This window comes from Filicampus tigris, chromosome 10, assembly GCF_054856515.1.
Source record: "Filicampus tigris isolate MCC_2025a chromosome 10, RoL_Ftig_1.0, whole genome shotgun sequence".
In the NCBI taxonomy this organism is placed as follows: Eukaryota; Metazoa; Chordata; class Actinopteri; order Syngnathiformes; family Syngnathidae; genus Filicampus; species Filicampus tigris.
Window position 1 is genome coordinate 11,194,308 of NC_141226.1, and position 16,081 is coordinate 11,210,388.

Sequence of the window (16,081 nt, forward strand, 5' to 3'; positions counted from 1 at the left end):
CTACCCACGTTTCCACCAAGAGGGTCGGTTCAAATGTCTGCAATACTTGATCAGGCCGTGATACCATAGGCTAGTACTGATAGTGTAAATTCTATTCTTCATGATAACCAATGGTATTTTTAAATGCACATTTTCTTTCAGTTTTTACAGTTTCACACAAGCCTGTTTTGCATAGGATCCCTCAAAATTGCCACATCAGTCGCATTCGAAAAGCGAATGTTTACTCACCTGTGCCTTTAACACAGAACTCAGCAAAGGCAGGGTGATGAACATTTTTCCGACAATTGCTTTCAACACAACAAGACGGGAGAATCAAGTGTCGCGTGTTAGATTCCACACTCTGTTCCATGCATTGCAGAATATCTTCACTATCACAGTGGAGAGGTGTTGTCTGTTACGGTTCTGATGCTACCTCCAAAGACAGAAAATTGCCGGGTCAACATTGTCTCCCCCCTCTCCTAACTCCCATCCGCGTTGCTGTTGTATAGATGGCACAGAGACTGAACAACAGTTTAAAACGAGCTAAAGAAATGACCAATCAAAGTACAGCAGCTGGACTTGAACTGTTCCACACGAAAGCGACCAGTGTCTGAGCAAAAGCGCACTGAAACGTGGGGTGGCATGGGTCAACCTATTGGAAACCCTGAAAAAAAGTGCACAAAAGTGGAAAAAAAAAAGTGCTACCAACATAAACAAACCACACCTGCTTGTTGGAATTGAGGCCGGTACCTAGAGTACTGTAGCCTTTACGAACCAACACTTCATGATTAGATTGGCCCCTCTTTAACTTAATAGAACCACTTTTCAATAAATTGTGCATGTTGCATGTTTTATACTGAAACGTTGCTCTTGCATTCTTTTCACAGGTATTCCCAGCAGTCACGGACCTGCGCGTAAGTTGAGCATTTCCTTATCAATCCGCATGATTGGGACTGACCCCTTCATCATTTGTGATGCTAGTGATGTCAGCATGCCAGATGCGCTTCCTTCCTCTCATGCTTGTTATTTTTGCCATGGAGCAAAAGTTCATACTGATAGATAGATAGATAGATAGATAGATAGATAGATAGATAGATAGATAGATAGATAGATAGATAGATAGATAGATAGATAGATAGATAGATAGACACACTAGTGTCAAGATAGAAAGATACACTAGTATCAGATATACTAGTTTCTGGTACGTTTGGGTTGTTCTATCAGCAGTTAGTAGAGAAAATCTTTTCTGCCTCCCACACTAGAGCACAGACTAATATTTGCCCGCAGCCAGAGAAGAGAAGTCTATTTTTTTAAGGATGTGGCTCCTACCATGCATTCCCCACCTTGCATGCTGATGCCTGAAGGTGACTCTTTTGTAGCGGGTGACAGAGCAGCCGCCACATGGAGATGGCTTTAACTTTGTTATTCATCTACAACGCATGCGGACGTGACTAAATCACATCATTCTACTCCAAAGCGCTATGCAAATGTTCTTGATTCACGTCCATGGGAACATGCATGCTGTCCCTGTGCTTCAACTGGCATGACTATTGTGACGACTCAGAGTGATGCGTAACATTTCCCCCGTCTTTACGCAGATCGAGCAAATGCGTCATCGCTTGGCGTCGCGAATCGTAACCAAGGTAGGCTTAGAGGCTTTGTGACTTCAGCATGCCGATGACCAAAAAAACCTGCAACGCCCCCTTGCCTGTAATGTTGGTATTTCACGCCTTTTTCTGTATCTGAGGGCGGAAAATTAATTCAATTTCAGCTTGCCCGTATTGTATAAATGGTATCGACTTGGAAAGGGTGGCCTGGCAATTTTCCACTTTTAACAGTACAGGTGAACCAGGACCGTGTTGTTGACTTCCCCCATATTAGTAGCATAGTAGCGTTTCAAGCTTGGTTTAAGGTTTGACTGTTTTGAAGTAGGGTTTTGGGACTGGGTTACAGTTTTGGCACTGGGTTAAAGTTTCCAACCAGGTTTATGGATTCCAGCTATGGTTAGGGGTTGGAAGTAGGGTTTCAAGGTAGGAATAGGGTCTCAAAATTGGGTTTCAAACTAGGATTGAGGTTTTATACCTTGATTCGGGTTTCAAATTACGGTTTCAAGCCATGGTTATTGTTTCAAGGTAGGGTTTCAAGCCAGTGTTAGGGTTTCAAGGTAGGGTGTCAAGTCAAGGTTAAGGTTTTAAACATGGTGAATTAGTGTTTCAAATTGGGGTTTCAAGCCAGGGTTAAGGTTTAAAAATAGGGTTTTCAGCCAGGTTTAAGTTTTTAAACATTAGTTAGTGTTTCAAATTATGGTTTCAAGTGTTGGTTGTGGTGTCAAGACATGGTTAGGGTTTTAAAGTAATGTTTCAAGACTTGTTAGTTTAAAGTTTTTAGTATGAGTTAGTGTTTCAAATGTGATTAGAGTTTCAAATTACAGTTTCAAGACAGAGTTAAGGGGTCAAGCCAGAGTTTGAGTTTCAAGTTAGGGTTTCAAGCCACAGTTAGGGTTTCAAAATATGGATTCAGGCAAGAGTTTCTATTAAGAGTTAGGGTTTCAAGCCACGCTGATTGCATAGATGCCTGTCAGTTGCGTGTGATCCTTGTGTGAAAGAAGCTTTCAGCGTGCAGGAGACTGTGTTGCCTGGCTGCTTTCATCACACGTGCAACTCCCGCAGCTGGTGAAAAGGCGCGGCCTTCTGTTACCGCAACGGACGCATGAGCGTGTTCGTCCGTAGCCTTCAACACCTCCGCAGCTACGCCCTCTGGTTAATTACCCACAATGCTCTCTACGGGACAACCACGTACAAGAGGGGGAAGGTGACGAAAGGAGAGCCGAGACCCCGTGGGCGTGAGGTTATTATGTAGACGAGCCTGGATAGATCTAGCCTTAGTCCTCGGGTTCACATATCCTGTGCATCGTGTGCTAAGTCATATCTGCTCCATATGAGCTCGATGTAAAGCAAACCTTGACACACTTGCAACCATGGCGGCAGCACACCGATTCGTGGATTAGGAAGAATACATACAGTTATATACATATTGGATAACAATGCCGTATAAAAGATTGATTGTTTTTTGTTTTTTTTAATGTTTTATCCTTAAGATTCATTAACTGTTTGATAGAAAATAACACTTTTAATTTCAAACCAGGATTAGTGTTTCAAAGCATGGTTTCAATATAGGATGGCAATTTAGCAATACAAAGTCCATTATTGATACTGCTTATTGATCCGATTCTTTGTTGATCCGGTTATCAATTCTCATTGGGTGAGGGAATGAAATAATACAAATGGCTTTGTTTACTCTTTTATATCTTCAACTTTGGACAGAAGGTACATTTGATCCAGTATGCACTCATAATCTGTAATGTATCCTGAAGGGGAAAATAAGTAAGTGATCTACTTCTCAAAGTGTGACGAGAGCCCAAAAAAGCATTTTGTGTACTTAACAAGCCAACAGAGTGATTGCGGAAATTGTCCAGTTTAACTGTTACTTGTCCAGAGAAAATGAAATATTTGATGTTTTAAGACTAACTCATACAACATTTTTAACATTGAAACTGAAATCAGCCAAAGGAGAACAATTCATTATTCCTGCCAGGATACCAGATATCTTTTAATCCACTTGATATAGATTTTTTTTTTTTTTTTTTTTTAGGATAACAAGCTTCCCAATGTGACACTTTGGCTGCACAGCTCCGTTCCAACTTGGTCCTAAAGTAATTCAGACAAAAACAATTGTTCTGTCAAAACAACATTTAGCAAAAATACTTTCCGAACAAGTACAAAATCCCACTTTTTAGAAACCGCCACTTCCAGAGAGAGTCGGGGGAGCCTCCCCAGAGGCTCACAGGAGAGAGATGAGCATCAGTCTCACCAGCAGCGTGATGGTCGCTTCTCAACAATTTGTTCTCCTTGCTCTTCACTCATTCTTGCTGTGAGCTCAATCATGGCTGAGAACAGGGATGCTTTAAGTGCTCTCACCAGCGGCCGAGTTCCGGTCTAAGAGGAATCAATAAGCGGCATCATCAGGCAAGCAGACGGACGATTCCTAAGAATCAAATTAATGGGAATCGGTTCTCAACAAGAACTGTTTTTTGATTCCCTTCCATAGTTCCAAGCCTGAGTTAGGCTTTTAAACAGGAATTTGGGTTTTAAGTTAGAGTTTGTGATTTCAGGCAGGGTTTTATGTACTGCCCGACCGATATAGATCTTCTGATATTCTGCAGAAACAAATTCTGATAACTGATTAGTCAGGCCGATTTAATATATCACATAAATATATCATTTCTAAAATTTGTTATTTTTTTGTCACTTAACACTTACAAAAACAAAGATGAATTGCAGGTAGAACATTTGACTGCCTTACAAAATTTTATCCTTTCGTATTTGTTTAATAACTTTATAACAGAAAAAAAACCTAACAAATGTATGTTTAGATTAGGCCACAGATTCAGTGCATAAATAACATGATGAGTGAAGTTACTGGTAAAACATTTATGCATGATGCCGTTCAACGTTAAATCACATTTCTTCGAATGTTGTTAGATGAGTTTGAAATCATTTTTGATGAAATTCACCCAATACTGTACTCTGTGGCCTAGAAGTGCTTTTCATATACCGGTAAATAATATTGACATTACAACTGTGTTAGCTTGGATTAGCATTCGATCACAACACGTTCCGATTTACACATAAAAATATATGTATAACATTGCTTCCTTATGAATGTAACTCAGTTGTAAACCGAGTAACACTTCATTTATCGTCACGCATTCAGTGGAGTGCACTAATTGGCTGTGATCAGTATAAGCGTGCTCAACTATGTTATCTCCAGAAGCCCAACGTGACAATAGCAACGGGAAGTTGCACTACGCCCGTACGGTAGTACGCTCAATACAACACCAATAACCACGAAAGGAATTTAAAATATTGAGAGAACTTCTCCCATGAAAAAAATGAATTGTTTAACAAACGAGTAGCACCGTTGTTTGCCTTTGAATGTTGTTGAACGGTAGCTGTCAGGACTCACTGCGAGGGGTGGAGCGTGCAATTAATAATCAATGTCGGTCCCAGCAGGCGTGATTAATGGCGACGCTTTCATGTTAATATGATAACAGGGGAGGCGCAGCCGAGAGCCCGGGGTCTCGGCTTACCCTGCCATCATGGCGAAAGTTATCGATCTGACGGAATTGAAGCAAACGGCATACAATTAGAAGATCCTGTATCTGAAAACTGTCTCTCATTATTTACTTACACAGGACACGTTACACATTTACATTACAAAAAGAGCACAAAGAACATGAAGAAGTGAGGTTGTGAATAGCGAATCATGAATACCGGGCATTGTATCTCTGCATGATGATATATTCTTACGCCTCTGTGCAAACCGGTTCATTGTTTGTGATTATGTCACGACTGCGCAGATTTGGAATGGTGTTCTGATTTTCAGACACACTGGTGTAGTGTTGCCATCGTTAGGAACAAAACTCCATCGTTAGGAAAGGGCACCTTTTAGTTGACCTGAAATGTTCAAAGCTGTTAGCACAGTGAAACATTGATGTATTCATTTCAGTATAGCATCTTTTTTACTGCGACACAACTTGCTTGTTGTCCTTTCTATCCTTGTTGTGTTAATGTGGCGACTTTGCTCCTCGTAGCCTGAAGGACAGATCTGTCCAAACAGTTTTACCAGTAAAACTGTCGCACATCTCGCCGTGGAAGGTGGACATATGTCGCCCAAAGAGGATGAGGAGAGGACAAATTATTCTTGTAGCAGACACCAAAGAACAATGGAACCATATGCACGGCAAAACATTAAGGGCGGTTTCTCACTTGCTGTCAGGAATTGCAAAAACACATTGTGAACTCCCGTATTATTCCTGGCTGCAAAAATCAAAATCTGTGGATGTTGTGAAAAACGACAGGTGTTCATTAATTAAACCCTAACTGGTGTACCTGTCAAAGCCAGAGCACGACAAATAAAATGGTAAGAGGAAAGATTATAGCTTGGGTTTTAACTACGCGACTCCTGACAGGGCTGTGACAGGTTATCAGTTGCGTTTTTTCATGACTTTGAAAATGTAAATTCTTATATCAGATCTTTACCAAAGCATGAGCGGAAAATCCTAACATAAGTAAGAGAATCGGTAGGGAGGATGCTCCTCCCACTCTGCAAATACACCCAGTGGTTTATATATAGTCTGCCTGATCTAAATTTTCCCCAAGGGCACCCTGATGGGTCCAGAGTGAAAATGATCATGTTAGCATTGATATGCCTTTAAGAGGAATAACAGAAGCATTTAAGATAGGCCTGGTAATATAGTAAGCTCTAAGATGGAACTCATCTGACTTTCATGGTAGAAAAAACATGTAACTAGAAGATTTCAAGACAGTGTCTGGCTACGACTTTAGCTATCAAGGGATATGGTTAGCTTCAGTTAGCCACTGTAGGGTTTGGAAAGCTACACTCTTGATCGTGCTCCAGAAATAGCATCATACCATAAATTCAACTATGAGGAACTTGACCCGGTTCGCTGGTATTTAAGGGGAAGACACACAAATGCTTTCAAATCCTCTTTCCACCATTTTGTCTTATTTGTATCCCATTACCGACTAATCAGAGTACTGCAGTATGTCTAGCACAACGCAACCTACAGTCTTGTTTTTACCGACAGTAGTGGTACTTTCTGGTTCAGTTCCCTTCGTAGTGTCTTAACATATCTGACTACCTCTGTACCAGTTTTCAGTATACTTTTGTTGAGGTACGCAATAATACAGTAATCTCCTGCAAATATGTTCCAAAAACTGCTACAAAAACTGAAAATCTAATTTCTATAGCTTATACCCTTCCAGACCTTTTAACCCATTAAGGCCTAAAACACCTGGCTCAACAAACCTAAACGCGACTATAGAATCCTGAGGTTCTCCCAGAAATTGAACACCTACAAAATAGTTGATATTTCAGACCCTGTATCAGAAAGAAACATAATTCCAAAAGAATTTGAGATCTTAGACATGTGGCTTTCACACAGGCCCGAGTTTATTATTATTTACTGTTTCAATCGAAGATTTAAAAATAAAGTGTCAGTGCAAGAGAAGCACTATTTTTAATTTTAAAAAATTGAGTGGTGATTACTATCCTGTATTCTGTTACAAAGACGTTGCTATCGTCATTGCCTACAAACATATACATTTATCATACATCACGTTCGACTGGTTCCACTGGTTCAAAGTCCACAAGTGCGTCGTCTTTTTCACTGCCGTCACTTATTTCAGAGATCCCGCAATCGTCTGCATCGCCATTAATGCCCGAAAAAATTCCCGAACATCCTCCGCGGTCTCACGACACCGTCACATGTATATTCTGATGCATTTCATTGGCTAAGAGACAGGTAATTGGATTAAAAAAAAAAAGAAAAAGAAGTATCCGCTCTCCCGGCTTTAAAAGGAGAAAAACACAACAATGCTACCGGCTCTAGTGGCAGAAATGTGGTTATGCGCTCCCGGCCTTAATGGGTTAAACACATTCCAGACAGAAACACAAATAAAGAGTACTTATTTAGTGAATATATGATAGTTTAAGGATATACAGCTCTTTAGAAGAATAAAACTCAAACACAATACCGGATGTGATGGTAGGCTATGGGATCCGAGACATTGCTAGGGAATTTGTAAATACAAATGTAAGTGTTCCAACTTGAAATACGTGAGTAGCCAATTCTAAAAGTGTGATATTATAGCACTCCTGTGTTTGGTGGAGACTCACAGATTACCAGAAAGTTAGTCAATGCAGCTAACATTATCAATCTGGTCAGGAGGAACTGTGCCATGGTGTATCGAATGGAACTGGACCATTCGGCGTAAACGTGGCATTGATATGAGCATAAAATACATACTGTGACACACTAAAACCTGTCTTTTTGTCAGTTACCTGTTCCAATCTACCACGTAAGGGCAGATTTTTGTATTCACAATACATTGCCAAAACAATGTACCTCCTTCAAAATCAATTAAGACAAATGATAAACTCGCTCTGCGATTGGTTTTACAACCAGTTGATCGCGTACACGCCTACTGCACGAAGGCAGCTGAGAAAGGCTCCAGCACGCCCGTGTCCGTCCCTCTTGAGGACAAGCGCTTCGGATAATGGATGGATGGATAAAAACGCTCATGTTAACTACCTTTTTAAATTGCTTTTGTCAGGAGCGATGTCTTATTTGTTCAGTTTACAAAAAGCTGAGGCATGGGCCATGTTAGTGCACCCCTGAAAAAAAAGTGATTATGCCGTGGGGGCTATCCAATTACTTGGAAATATCTGGGTAAATATTACCTTTTATAGGATTTGCACTTCTGCCAACAGCAAGGCTGCTCGAGGATAGTGAACTTGTGAGTTGATTAGCTGCAGAATGGTGAATCGTAGCTTTATGTGCTCCTCATCTGTCAGTGAGAAAACATTCAATGCTAGAAAATTTTATCAGGAGATAATTAAGGCCAAATGCTTTGTTATTGTACTCAAGTAGATTTCTCAGGTGTCTGTACTTTACTTGAGTATTTTTTTTACACTTTATTTTTACTCCCAACATTTGTAAACAAATCTTCAATTTCTAGAACTTACTTTGTCAAAATAGGTTTTTTACTTTTAGCAACCTCTTCATAAGACAACACAGCGAAAAAGAAATAATTTGAAAGTACTAAAGTCAACCACAGTTGAGATATTGATGAAAAGATTGATTGAGTTATTGGTAGCTATATGGAAGAGAAACCAGGGACATCAGTGACATAGAGGCAGATGAAGCAGCCAAGATTAGCTACGGCAGCAACAAATTCAGAGTTTGGATTTCCCATCCATGGCCATATTAAAGAGAATCGTTTGATGTTGTTGGCCATAAGAATGATTTGTGGTGAATGCGTTGTGTCTTTTGCCAGCAGCTTTAGGTGTTGAAAAATTTCCCATCTAATCTCGAAAATTTTTTCAGTGCTTATCATCAGCTGATTTCGCATTTTTTGTTACTCACTACATTACGTCAACAAAGGTATGGGAACAAGTTGTTTGATAGCATGAAAGTCAAGCTGAAGCTAGCTCGATAGCGCGTAAAGAATGACAGGCAAAATTTAACATGACTTTTTTCCCCCTTCTTCTCAGTAGGAGCACTATGTGAAATAGATCAATTATTTTGTGTGGATATTTTTATTTCATTTTGCCAAGTTTTCAAAAACAGTTACACGGTTGTTATACAATATGTGTGTGTGTATAAATGGTATATATACTGTGTGTATGTATATATATATATACAGTATATATATATATATAGTATTTTCCCCACTTCTGATTAAAAGGCAGTCGTTTTAGGGGGTTGTTCAGAATGAGTATTTTTGTCTTTTCCACCTCCCAGCGCTTAAAATGAACACAAAGGGCTGCCTCACAGTACACACACTGTTTGATTCATTAATTTCACCTCATGGCTGCCCTGCTTTGCTGCTCTTTTGTGTTGCTAGGTTTATTTGTTCCCGCTTTGCCACTCTAAAAATGTCTCGTAAATGTCCTTGGCCCGACCTCCCTCAAGAGTGCGGATGACACAAGACAAGACGAGAAGAGGCAGCTCATGACCCTGCGGACCCTCAATGTTGACAAATTCTCGACTGACACGCCCTATCTTGTGTGTGTGTGTGTGTGTGTGTGTGTGTGTGTGTGTGTCGGTGTGCGTGTGTGTGTGTGTCCACAGCCCGCGTGTGTGACAACGCAATGCTACGCTGTCAGAACGGTGGCACGTGCCACCACCACCAACGCTGCCACTGCTCCCCAGGCTTCACCGGTGTCCTATGTGAGAGGGCCCGCTGCCAGGGCCCCGGCGAGTGTGACGACCAACTGTCGGGACGGGCCACCCGCTGCCATCTCGCCGCTCACCGTTTTGTTCTTGCCTCACTGTTATTGATTGTTTCTCTTTGCTGAGTAACCAAAACTCCTGAAAAGGACATGCGCACAATGAGGCGGACCTCTGGACAGCGTGGACCTCAGCAACCTAGCGACTCTTTTGTACGTCTCAAGACGCCGTCGCGGAATAGTATGCTAGATGGACTGATGAAACTTCACTGCTGTCTTGTAATCTCACACAGGAAACTGTTATATGAGGTAATTGGTGGATACTTTGATGAAGAGACCAGTCAGAACTACCTGCAAACTGTATAAAGCTACACATTTCTTAGAATTATCAGAACTAATACTGTAAAGAGGTGCCAACCCTCTATTTTCCCCAAGTGCACAGTAAGATGAAAATCTGCAAATCTTCATGTTATGGAGGTTTAATTTCCCTTTCACGAGCTGGTGTCAGTGCCTCAGCCAAAATATGGACTTTATTTTAAGGTAGCTCCTTCAAATGAGCCATGTTAGAGTTAAAATGACTGGATGAAAATAAGTGGGTGATATTAGGTGGTGTGTCAGAAAGGTTACGGTGACAATGATAGTCAATTAAAAATTAAGTTGTCCCCATAGAAGTAATACTCCTGGAATCTAACATGCTTTCCCAGTCTTCTCTTCCATGTGTTCCTGCACTCCTGGAAAGATTCTTCCATGATCCTCCGCAACTGTGTCGTTGTCACCATTTTGACTACCAATGTCTTGTAACATCCCAGAAGATGGTCCTCTATTACAGATCAAACAATAACTATGCCACACTTACAAATACTGTATAGTCAGTCAGAAATCTATCATTGTCATCAAAGAGACATGTTTGGATGACATCAAGATTGCGGTTAAGATGGAGCTTCGGAGGATAGCTGATCCTTCCACGAGTGCTTGAAGGCATGGCAGAGAACGCTGGGAAAGTGCCTTCGACTCCAGGCGGTGATGTCAGTCCTTGACCTTTTCTGACACACCTCATATGTCTGTCATGGCAACAGACAAAGCTCTCAATTGCCCACCTTCTTAAAGCTTGTCCCTCCGCCGTTATAGTTAAACAACCATGACATAATGCAAGACAATTTGAATCAGATTATATGCCTTTCAGACCTTGGAAGTAACGCAGATTAAGTCCAGAAAAAACCCCACAGGAAAGAGCCAGAAGACACCACCACAATAACCACTGATGTTTAAAAAGAAAAACAAAATAAAATTAGCTCCTGTTCTTTGTTTTTACACACAGGTCCCAAGTGAAAACTTTCAACTGCCAATTTACAGCAAGAAGCCAGCAAACTCCAATTGTTTTGTAAATAGAAGCCCCTTTTACACTTTTCCCAGCAAATTGGCATAACAGTAGAGCCAGACAGAGCACGCCATAATACGTCGTGAGGCATTAAATTCACGGGTGGACTCGATACGTACATGTATGTGGAAGGGGCTAGAGACACAACTGTGAAATGGACTTTATATTGGATTTACACACTGGCATTATGCCGCCTTTGATATAACGTCAGAAACTGTCACGTTTGCGGTCGATCGGCCCTACCGACACTGGTACCGTAACACACACTAGGCAGTGACACGGGATAAAGTCGCGGCTTTTATGATAAGTAGTGACATATGGGCTCTATGTATATTAGTGACTCAATGATGCCCCTGTGGTTTTGCCTTCTGCCGCTAACCACTGTCACACTGCCTTTACAGTAAATTGTCATATCACAGGCGTAAAAGTAGAGCTGTCATTTTATCGCCTGTGCCTTTCAGACAAAACTTCCATTTACATAATTACATGTGTGGCGACATCAGTGTGACAGAGACACTTGCATTCAACACAAAGGGGTGTAGGCAACCAGTTTGGGATGTTCAACTTCACACTGGTTGTGGGTAGGGTAAAAGCTGCGGATTCGATGGCCTGTGAGAAAGAACTTCGTGACATGTATGGACGTTACTGTATATTGGTGACTTAATGATGTTTATGTGGATTGGTTCTCTGCCAGTGTGAAGCCAAATGCTGAACTAAAGTGAGCAATGGTACTAAAACCAGTAGCCCACCAGCACTGGCACCAGCTTGGCATGAAAAGAGATCCCTCTGAGTCCAGAATGCCTCTTGAATTATCTGCTCGCATCTCCATGTGTTCTCTGGCAAGACAAGATCTTGCTAGCATACTGTATGTTTTGGACTAATGGCGCACTCCCACTGGGCATTAATTGTATGACCCGTGTAAATCGGAAGAAGCGATTAGATGTCTATCTCGAGACTTGTGATTTTCACCTTCCGGGAAAATGCTAACGGTTGAGAGTAATATATAGAAACTCAATATGTGGACGGGGATATCTTCAAACATATTGCCTCACTTGCTTCCTTTCATTTCTTGTCTCTTCACTCCTTTGCCTTCCTTACTTCCTGTGCTTCTGGTGACTCTGGTGATTTTATTTCCCTGAATTGTTTTTGCCAAGTGCTGCACACGTGCTACAATGGAGACCATCGACAAAATCTATAATGTGTTTAATTTCACTTCGTATTCATGTCAGAGTGCGGGGCTGGCTAAAGAAGTTGTATCATAAAATAAGTGTATTTAATTTTTGTACAAAAACAGATATTTTCATGAATTTGCCAAGATGTGTTGCTTGTTTTCTATTGCGGCAGGCAGACGTGGACTTCGTAACGAGTTTGGTTGTATCGTTTGTTTGCTTATGTGCGCACACAGCTCTCTTTGAAAAAAACTGTTTACACACTCACAGAATACACTTCCACCAAAGGGGAAAAAGGAAAAACTGTCTTGTCTTGTTGTTGTTGAACATTGAGAGTGTGTAGTTATATGTGTAAGTGCTTTATTTTCAAAGTGACAGTCGTACCTCCAATGTCAACCACACTCCATTCCGTGACCCATCCCTATTGGACATAAAAGAACACACACAGCACTTTATTTGTGTGTGGCTAGCTCGCAAAGCTAACGTAGCAATCTACGTCTTCACTTAATGCTCTTTATTGCCAAACAGCACAAACAGATGGACTCAAATGTAGACACCAGTCACATAAGAGCCAAATAAACTCCTTTGTTCACAAAATGCTGTTCAATACCAGCTGTGACTGAGAGCCCTATCAATCACAAGAAAAACAGGCAACGGATACTTGCCAAAACAGCACAAACAGATGGAATTAAACCATTGCCACAAGTGCCAAAAGAAAGCCCTTTGTACACAATAAACTGGCCAATACTGGCCCCAAATGGGAGTCCTATAAAAGCAGGAATGGAAGCAAAAAATTTAAGCACAAACCGACAACAAATAAAGCCAACAACAACAGTGCATAAAGATGGACTCAAATGCACGACACGTCACAGCCAAAACAGTTTTTCACAAAACGCTGGTCAATATCAGTTATGACTGGTATCATTTCAAGCTACATTCAGCGTCATGACAAAGCTAGCTGAAATAAGGTCTGGAGAAGTGCACTGTTGTCCAAAATGTGTACTACGTTTCATGAAATGAGTTTTAAGTTGTTCGATTTTGTAGGTTTCACTGTACTCAAGCTTCTGCTGTGGACGACAATCTTCTTGCTCAGACACTGGAGTTGTTTTTTTGCTCTGTGACGCACTTCATCCTCGTTAGGAAGCGGTGGAACCTCAGGCCTAAAAAATAAATTTAAAAATTCCATCGGTGGATGTTAATGCGACCCAAGAAGGACCTCTAATGCAAAAGAGGATTGGTCAGTGACGAGCTTCCATCTGGGATCATGACTAATCCTTGAATCAAAATGGGAGAAGGGGGGGAATCCGCTGGAAAGTCGGCATCCTGCTGCGGGAGCCTTCATGTCAGCGACGTGCTGAGGGAAAATTAGCTTTAATTCACGGAGGGTCAATGAATAAAAATGAAGTCGCAACCCATTGGGTGGCATATTGAATGCTGAGACCAATTTTATTTGAGGGATTAATTTCCCTCCCGAGGGTTGTCTTGAAACACCTTACTGTGTTGGAGTCTACTGTAAGTGCCTCTCATTAAATCATATTGTCGGCAAAAGAATAGAGCAGAATAGGCTGTTTTTGGAATTCTAAAATAATGATTGTGAGGAGCCAATTTAGAAAAAAAAATGGAAAAAAAGGCACTTAAAGCAGAGCAGGATCGGATATTAATTCAGTGGAGCGTTTTATGTTTCTTGAGACAGGAGTGTCATTAGCATTGTTTTAATTTGAATTGGGGGGAAAAAAGTGTAGCTGCAACTTTCTAAGTCCTTGAAAAGTTGAATGATCTAAGAGTACAAACTTCCGTTTTGCATAAATAAAACCACTTCAAACTGTCAAACTTTGAAAGACAGATTTTGGAGCCTGTGTTTTTAAAATTTTATGACTTAATCTTTATACAAAATGACAAACAAAAAGCATAATCTGAAACCCTTTCATTTTTTGACTTAAAAAAACAAAAACAGAATCTCAGTGCCCTGCATCGTAGAAGGGCACTATTCTAAAGCAGCAGCCATCAACCTTTTTGAAACTGATCTACTTCTTGGAGTCGTGAACACCGCTGTGAAAGAAAATGTTTGTTTTAGCATATTAGCATAGTAGCTAAAATATAAACATTAGCATCGAGCATAGAGAGTGCCACCCCTGACCAACATGTAGCTCCGCCCCTGACTGGGGTGGAAGGCAGTCTCCAAGTGCTCACATCACAGCGGTGAACTGACCAAATTTATATCATCTGCCCGCGGAGGTCTGCTTGCAGTTCCTCATAAATGTCAAGGACTATGCGCCTCTTTTTTAAAGGGAAGGAGCCGATCCATTGGTTGCAAATCTGTGTGAATCTGCGAAAACAGCAAAACTAAGAATAGCCCACCCATGCGCACAGTGTGGGAATGTAGACAAGAAATCTCCGAAAGGTTAGCCACAGTCTTTACACATAATATTCAAACTAAGTCACAGTTAACCGCAAAACTTTTTGCACATTTTTGACCACAAGCTACATAAGTCCATTTAAATACGACAATATTCTCAATATTTCACATGCAATGTAAGCGTCAGACATGTTGTTATTTCCTCACAGTTTTGGATATCATTTGATAGATATGTTAAACCTTGAACTTTTGGTAGCTAGTAATGCCAGCTAACATGACTTTCACAGATAGTGTTCTGCAGCAAATTATTGGCCATACTGTAGCTCCGTTTTCTAGGCTAGAGACACAACTACCAAAGATGGCCTTATAAAATCCGCAGAAAGACTGATAGTTGTATTAACACTCTGACAAACCAAGATTTTAACACTGAGTAGATGGTTGCTAGTATTACTTTGTTTTAGTTACTTGGTTTAGAATTCAGAGCAAACAGAATCAGCAAACTTGCTAGTCGTAAAGCGCATGCTATAAAACTGCATCAATCCGAAATCATTGTAGACTCTTCGGTGCTTTAACAGTTTAGCTTGAGGCCTCGCCGCATGAAGTGGCCACCACGGAATGGGAAGTGGCACATTAGCGACTGCGGCGGTGTTTAAGGGCCGAAAGTTTCATTTATGACATGTCTTTTATGGTACTTGATACCCCAGGCTTTTTGGGATGAATCGCTGTTAATGTGATATTAAATGTGAGTCTCGTGCAACTCCGCTGTCCTCCAAAGTATGTACAATGTACTGTCAACACTGCATATTTATTCAAAAATAGATGAGTCACGGGGCAGCGTGAAAAAAAAAAAAACAGATTCACCCAGATCACAATCAGTACTTTTGGTGGCTAAAAATCTGTCAAGACCAGATGTCATCGAAAAAGGCTTATAGAGTTTTGCAGGTCTGCCCAAATAAGAAACCCATGGTGCACACAAAAAATGTGGTAAAGCAAACCAAAGTGAACATTTCACCCACATTTGCTAAAAAATGAAGTTTGAATGTAAACCTACAACTACAATTTTTGACGAGTAACACACAAACAGACGGAATTAAAAAATATCATAGCCCATTTATTCCTATCTCCCACTTCACTTTACTTAATTTGAGCACTGGCTGTAGTCCCTCTCAATGTTGGAGCGCAGCCCCTCACGTAAACCAACAAAAGTCCTTCAATAGTGACAATATTCTCCTCTATTAAAATTAATGTCATGGCATAGATGTTGGAAAAGTGCAAAAGGTTTAGAATGATGCAAAAAGAATATTGGGCAGAAAGTACAAATAAAGTGAACAGAGCTGATGTAAATAAGGTGGGCACAAGCGCCGATATTCTCCACCAAACAAT

The 16,081-nt window shown here is 40.8% G+C and overlaps 1 protein-coding gene across 2 annotated transcripts in view; it reads left to right on the plus strand.

The window, feature by feature from the left end:
* LOC147140808 (netrin-G1-like) overlaps nucleotides 1–12,896 on the plus strand; it is an 82,336-nt gene extending 69,440 nt beyond the window's left edge. Inside the window, exons 5-7 of one of the 2 annotated variants that reach the window (XM_086043952.1) lie at nucleotides 867–893; nucleotides 1,578–1,622; nucleotides 9,698–12,896. In XM_086043952.1, the coding sequence (XP_085900078.1) occupies nucleotides 867–893; nucleotides 1,578–1,622; nucleotides 9,698–9,924 (299 nt within the window). In that variant the 3' untranslated portion in view covers nucleotides 9,925–12,896. The remainder of the gene's footprint in view (nucleotides 1–866; nucleotides 894–1,577; nucleotides 1,623–9,697) is intronic. The other variant, XM_086043953.1, reaches the window with a different exon arrangement.
* The last annotated feature ends 3,185 nt before the right edge of the window (nucleotides 12,897–16,081 follow it).